The sequence below is a fragment of the Crocodylus porosus genome, unplaced genomic scaffold, assembly GCF_001723895.1.
Source record: "Crocodylus porosus isolate Cpor-Errol unplaced genomic scaffold, CroPor_comp1, whole genome shotgun sequence".
NCBI lineage: Eukaryota > Metazoa > Chordata > Crocodylia > Crocodylidae > Crocodylus > Crocodylus porosus.
Window position 1 is genome coordinate 7,870,511 of NW_017728947.1, and position 7,298 is coordinate 7,877,808.

At 47.1% G+C, this 7,298-nt stretch overlaps 1 protein-coding gene across 2 annotated transcripts in view; it reads left to right on the forward strand.

Moving 5' to 3' along the window:
* The first annotated feature begins 6,048 nt into the window (after positions 1–6,048).
* The window catches only part of LOC109321360 (serum amyloid A-5 protein-like), a 10,887-nt gene continuing 9,637 nt past the window's right edge, over positions 6,049–7,298 (forward strand). The window contains exons 1-2 of one of the 2 annotated variants that reach the window (XM_019551975.1): positions 6,049–6,144; positions 6,510–6,624. In XM_019551975.1, coding sequence (XP_019407520.1) covers positions 6,522–6,624 — 103 coding nt within the window. In that variant the 5' untranslated portion in view covers positions 6,049–6,144; positions 6,510–6,521. Of the gene's footprint in view, positions 6,145–6,488; positions 6,625–7,298 lie in introns of both variants that reach the window. The other variant, XM_019551976.1, reaches the window with a different exon arrangement.

Here is a 7,298-nt window from a genome sequence, read left to right on the forward strand (position 1 = left end):
CAAGAGTAAATTGGATGCTTATCTTGCTGGGATCCTATGACCCCAGCTGACTTCCTGCCCTTCGGGTGGAGGGCTGGACTCGATCTTCTGCGATCCCTTCCAGCCCTAATGTCTATGAAATCTATTCTATAACAGAGAACCTCTGGATTGTTCTTTCTGTATTCATTTACAAAGATTCATGTTCTGAACCCCCGGACTCCTTCAGGAGAGGTTGGTCCAGGTGTGGCTAGAGAAATCACAGCAGTGCTACTCCTGCCTTTCTGTTACATGGAACAACTGAATTTGTGGAACACATAATACAGGCCTCAGTAACATATTCAACAGGATCTCCAGATTTTGTGGCACATTTCAGGGCTACTGGAAAGCTGAAGGGCCAAGCACCCTGCCCATTTAAGAGAGTAAGAAACTCCACCTTCCTGACCTACTTTTAACTTTGGAAAATCTAGAAGCTTAAATTGGCAAAAATTGGCCTTAGGACAAGTGCCAGGATTTCCTTTTTCTTGGTGGATTGCATAATTTTGGAAATGCCGAGTTTCACAACAATTTCCTTTTTTTGGAAAGTTGGCTATCTTCATCTTACAAATAAAACAGATGACAATAAAGGGATTATTCTGCAGTGTAAAACATGAAATTAGATTCTCTTTAATTCAAAGCTGAATTTATCCATGAACATAGCCAAAGTATTATGGGTGAAATCCTGACTCAGTTGAAGTCAATAGGAATTTGTCACCGACTCCAAGAAGACCAAGGATTTCAAACTAGGGCCTGGACAAGCATTTGTTTCCCTCTTTAATTCTGATTATAGTTAGTGGGTGTGACTACACGTTCATTAATGCACCTTAGATACTACACATTTAATTTAGTACTTCCTTAATAAAGTACTAACTAAATATACAGTACTTAGAGTTACTGCACAGTAGTGCCAGCACACAGTTATTTGGTGAGGCTTACTGTGCATTAGCCTAATAACATGGCACAGTAGGCTATTAGTGTGGTTTTTGCTGTGATGCTACTATGTAGTGTTATTAGGCTAACGTACAGTAAGCGTCTTGTGTAGATGTGTTCAGTGAGACTGGAATCTGTGTGTCTCCCATGCACTGAGATGAGACTATCCCCTTAAAGTTGGGTTATCAATAATAGAACTGTCCAACTTCTAAGCAGTTGGGGACTGCACACCCACCAGCTGTACGTCCCATGGGCTGCAGCAGCATGTGGTGCTAGCACAGGAGTGGGCAAAATATGGCTCATGGGCCAGATGCAGCCCACAAGGCCATTCTATCTGGCCTGCAGGGTGCCTAAAAAATGTAGAAAATTAATATTTATCTTCCCTTGGTTCCTGTAAAAAATGACAGGAACCAGGGGCAGTAGGACCCAGGGGAAGCCCAGTGGGCTCCCAGAACAGCAGGGCCTGCCTGGCCTGGAACCATGTGGCTTCCCCAGCATGGGAAGCTCAGGTAAGGGAGGGTGTGGGGGAGGGCAGGGAAGGAGCCGGGGGAAAAAGTGGCCCGGGGGGAAAAACGGCCCCTTGTCTGCCCCATGGTCAGTGTCCCCCGCTGCAGCCGCTTGCAGCCCATGTGGGGCTGCCTGTGCCTGCTCCGGACAGCCCCAAGTGGGCTGCGAGTGGCTGCAATGTGGGGCGTCAGCCACAGGGCGGGTGAAGGGGCACTTTTCCCCCCACACTCAGCACGAGCTTGTAACCTGCCCCACTGCCAGCCTGGGTCCTGCACCGGCTCTGGGCTCGCCTGTCAGGGCTACCGCCGCCCGTGCCTGCTCAGGACAGTCCTGTACAGACTGTGGGTGGCTGCAGCAGGGAGTGCCGGCCACTTTTCCCCCTGCGCTTAGCACCAGGTCCTTCCCTGCCAGGAAGCAGGGGGTTGGGCCTGTGCGCTGCCCCCCACCTGTGCACGGCCTCAGTCACCCCGCCTGCAGGGCCTGAGTCAGGGACCTGCCCGCCAGGGATTAACAGCGAGAAGGCAGGGATTAACAGCGAGCAGGAGGGCTCTGGCAGGTGAGTGCATGACCTGAGTGAAACGGGTCACGGGCTGCAGCCCACAGACAGAGAGGTTCTGCGGGCTTGGCTCCTATGTGGGCTGGGGACACTGCACACATGTCCCTGAGCACTGGCTTGCACTGGCCCAGACCCCCTGTGCTCCTGTTGCCCTGTAAACCTTGGGTGCCAGCCTGGGCCACACGCTCATGCCCCCTGCCACCCCTTCTCACCGCCACTGCTGCTCCTCCCTGCTGGCCGGCTGCTCCAGCACGACGTGCCAGAGTGGACCCTGGGCTCCTACTACCCTGCCCTGGGCCACACCAGCCCAGGCTCCATGCCTATGCTGCCCGGCCCCCGCCCGCCCCTTCTCACCCCTGCTTCTCCCCACCCGCTCCAGCACCATGTGCCAGAGCAGACTCTGGACTCCTGCCACCCCACCCTGGGCCCCACCAGCTACCACCCACAGCTTCACTTGATGCTGCTACCACCGCCACTGTGCCACTGTTTCTCCCTGCCTCCCATGCTGAGCGTTGCAGTGAAACTGCTGAGTGCCAAGTGAAACCAGGTAGGTATTTTTAATGAGAGCTATAGCGCAACCATGGTAAGTGAAACTGTGTTAAGCGGGGGTTGACTGTATACAGCTGTGAGTCCTTTATGTATATACAGTAAAATCCCTGTTATCTGGCATTTGAGGAACCAGAACACTCTATTAACCAGAATTTCCAGCCGGACGCAGGTGTGGGGTGGGGGGAAGCTCGCATGCGGTGACTGCTGCTGCCACCCACCACCCTGCGCTGTAGCTGCTCTGTGTGCAGCTGCCACCCCCCGCTCCATGTGCGGCTGCTGTCATTGCCCCTCTCCCCCTCCACATCTAGCTGAAAACCACCAGCCTTGGGTACTCAGGTAACTGGCATTTTTAGATACCCGGCACCCCCCATTCCCCACTTGTGCCAGATAACAGGGATCTTACTGTATTCGTTTATCTTAGCGTACAATAGGATCAGGCAGAGGAAATGGGATTTGAATTCTCGTAATAGAGAGAACGTTCACTATTTACCTGTTGTGGTTTCAGGACCCGTAAATGTCATCACCCTTCTGCCTTTAAACAAGACAGAGCCTGTTTCTCAGAAACTTTGCTATACTGCATTGTTAAGTTTTAACCTGAAGGTAGTCTGCCCCACTCTCACCTTGCTGTCCATGAGGGGGATAACGTTGTAGAACATAAAGTTTTGACTGTAAAATTGTTAAACCAAGGCTGAAAATACAGTTTTTACATGTGTGTCTCTCCTCTTCGCTTCTCAGCTAAGTGCTCTGAAGGCAGCTGGCTTTGTCATAGAGAGGTTTCTGTTTTTTAAGTGGATTTCATCACTTTACTAAGTTTTCTGAACTGCATATGATACTGCTGACCTATGTACCAGCTCTAGTGCATATTCATGCAGAATGAACATAGGCTAGGTACAGACAGACAGATGTTTGACATGCTCCAAACCCAGGCATGCTTCAAATTCAGAGCTGTGCAAATGCACATACCTCTTCAGGTGCTAAGTAGGAATCTGACAGGGAAGGGCTTCCACAAAGGCTGGTGGAGCAGTGAGAGGGCCGAGACTGGGGAGAAAAGCAAAGACAACATAGCTTAGTTCAGTTGCCTTTGCAGGCCAGAGCACTAAGCTGGGCTGGTGTGTGCTACTCATGTAGGGCTCTTTTGCAACACTTTCCCAATCCCACTTATGTTACCAAACTCTGTTCCTGTAAATAATGCATGGGTATTTTACAAAAAAATGTATTTATATAACCTAAAAGACTTCAGAGGGCAAAGTGTCGCTTACAGCAGCAGACTTTTACTGGAATCCTTCTCAGTAAAATGAACAGGGGTTTTAAGTGCCATCTTCCCGACTCTGATTAGGAAGTGCAACCTGTGTTTGCTTTAGCTCAATCTAACTCCTAGCGATAAGGCTGTTTCTTTTACCAGATGGTAAGTATAACTTGTGGAGGACACTGAGCTATGGGAAGAATTGTTAATTCCAATATTTTGAAGAATTTTTAGTACCTATTCACATAGCTGCACAAAGCGTAGATCTTGACTTTGATCTGAATGCTACTTTGGAAGTTGGTTGCCAGTAAGGCAAATTTAAGCTTCCAGAGAAGTCAAGATGAGAATAAAAAAGGCAGTTGAAATTTTCCAAGCTTCAAAATGTTGATACAATTGTCTTCAAATCTGATGGAAGAAAAGTCATGAGATTTGCATTAAGATTTTTCCAACATGGCATCCCATTTTGACCAGATGAATAAGGAGACAAAAGGATGACTAGGGACCTACTCAAATCACAACTGTGCGGATTTTATGGCAATCATGAAATCAGGAGACCTCCACAAAATCCACAGGAAACCCCTCTCCATAATGATTTAGGTCCAGCAGTGGATAACAACAACTATGAACGAGGGAGAGAACAGACCTTTAATGATAGCACAGCACCAGGTTCCTCCAGCACAGACCATGTGGCTGCCCCAGCTTGATTTCCACTGGTTCCCCAGGGATCATGTTCAAATTCCTCACCTGATAAGACATTCCCTTGTAAAGGACTGTCTCCAAAGTCTAACCCTTATCACTACATCCCCAACCTGCCCCAAAACCTTACTAAAAATACAATCCTGGCTCCCCAGTGGGGAGTGGGGAGGATGCTGGGAGAAATGTGTTTCGTCAGCAGCTACTTGGTTTGGATCAGACCGCTGCACAGCTGCTTGGATCTCCCAAGCCCCATCCTGAGCCGGGGCTGGAGAGGGCACTAGAAGATGGTGTGGCAGGCAGAGGATGGGGAGGTGGAGGAGAAACAGCTCCGGAGGGAGAAGCAGCTTTGGAGGGAGTTGAGCCGGCTGCAGCTGGCAGCGAAGCTCCAAAGAGCTCCAAGTAAGCTGGAGACACTGGCAGCAGGCCCGTGGCAAGGAGCAGCAGTGGGAGCTGGATGGAAACTTGGCTAGGGATAAGCCGGTTACAGGATGGGTGGAAGCAGCCCAGCTAAAGTCCTGTCTTTTTCTTTGCTTCTTTGGACAGGTGGAGGGAGAGCCCAGCAAGATGCTGGAGAGACAGAGCCTGCACACAAGCGTGTGTAAAACCCAGATGGGCCAGGATGGAACTGAGCTGAAGCGCCCAAGGATAGAGTCATCACGTCCATGAGAGGCCAGCACAGCTGGGAGTTTTTCTTTTACACACAAGTGCCTTTATTACAGGGAGACAGGCCAGATATGACCGTGAGCCCATACGATGTCAGAGAATGAGGTCTGCCCCTAAAGATCTTGGGTGTGATGAATGCATTAACGTTAGGGTGGTGCATGGCCGGGATGTAGGGGAGGTTGGAGCTCCAGAAGATGGGATAAGCTGGGCAGACCAGCAGGAAGTTACCTGGGGAATTAAACGCTTCCCAATTAAAATATCTGATAAGACCAAGTCGTGGTAAGGAAAAATCAGGTAGCCCCTTGGTGCTACTAAGCTCTGACAAACTTGAATCCCCATAGCACAGTCAGGTTGGGCACAGGGCTGCTGGATCCTGAGGCCCTGTCACGTGCTGCCCTGATACACATCCTTGAGTTGGGTAGAACCCTCATTATCACAGACTTGATCATTTTGACATGATTTTTGAGCATTCACTTCCTATTAAAATTATAGATAAGAATTAAATCAATTTGGCATTTATGAATTTTAATTAAATCTATGCCAGAGAAAACTCGAACTTAGTAAGATTATTCATTTCACTAATACTTACATTTTTCATGCAGTATCTTACACTGTTTATAGAAAAAGATAGTGGTGGTCTGGATCTAACAGTAAATGTGGGTAATTTTGTCATGTACTAGGCATTAGTTGATAGTTGTCAGACCTTTGGCTCTGTATAGAGAGATATTTGGGAACTTCATCAATTCAAGCCAAAAAACCCTCAAGAACAGGTAGTACAGCTTGAAGTGTTGAATTCCTGAAGGAAGCAATATTTACTGACCTCTGATGAGGAAATAATAAATCTATGTTTATTTAGTCAGGTTTCTGTAAATGATTGGATGTTGGCTCTCTGAGATAAGAATTGCTATAAATGTGGCATAGTCTATTCATCTCAGAAAGCCTCCAGGAAGAACTCCATTTCTCAGAGACTAGCAGCACAACAACAGTAAGTCTCATTCTAGATGGAAGCTTTCTATATAAAAATGTTGCCTTTTCATTTATTAAAGCTCCTATAAGAGGCCATTAAAGTATTCGGCTAAAAAACACCCTCAACTTACGCATGTCTGACCTCCTAGGTGGGTGCTGGGAGCACTTGGGTTTGTCAGAGAGGACAATCCCTTTTCTAAGCAGAAATCATAACTTTTTGGTGTCTTCACAATTGTGGGTAATGCTACCAATTCATGCATGTGCTCCACAGCAGTTACATGGAAGTTGCATATGCTGCCTGGAGCCTTAAACAGTTTTTTAGGTTTGGGTTAAATATTCTCCCTCTTCCTCTCCCTGTTTCTGTCTCTCATAATCCTGATGCAGCCTGAGTGAACCATGAAGTTCTGTACCTGCATGATATTGTTTTCCCTGGTCCTGTGTGCCACTGCTCAGAACTGGTTCCTTGATGCTGGAAAATTCTTAAAAGATGCTTTTGATGGTAAGCTTTTACTAATTGTATTGTTCAGCAAAACTGTCCTTGAAAGAAAGGTTGCGGGAAGTGGGTTTGAGAGCAGGGAACTGAATTCACTAGGATGTTAGTGCTCTGCAACTATGATTGTGGGTGTCCTTTCAAAGTGTACTTAACTTCAAGTTGTGAGGGTACATAATCACTCTTAAGTATTTCTTCATAAGAAGATACATGAAAAGTTTTGCTTGTGTCTTTTAAACAATGAAGGTTTGGTTCAGATCCTGTATTTTGATCCACAAGGCTAGACACATAAGGCAATCTGTTGACCTTAATGGGATTTCAGGCACACGGATGCCTGAACCTGCATGGGTCAAATTCTATTGGTGTGCAGCTCTTTGAGAAAGACAAAAGAGTTCAAGACAAAAATCTTCCTTTTCTCTCTCCCTGTTTGTTTATTTTTTCCTCATTTCTTTAGTCTCTATTTATTATTTATTCTGAGAAATCATTTAATACTAAATTATTATTTGAGATGGGACTCTGGGTATAGTCTAGGGTAGTGATTTTCAACCTATTTCATAGTTTCATAGTTTCTAGGGTCAGGAGGGACTTGAGCAGATCATCTAGTCCGACCCCTTGCCATGGCAGGAAAGAGTACTGGGGTCAAACGACCCCAGCAAGGTGTTCATCAAGCCTCCTCTTAAAGA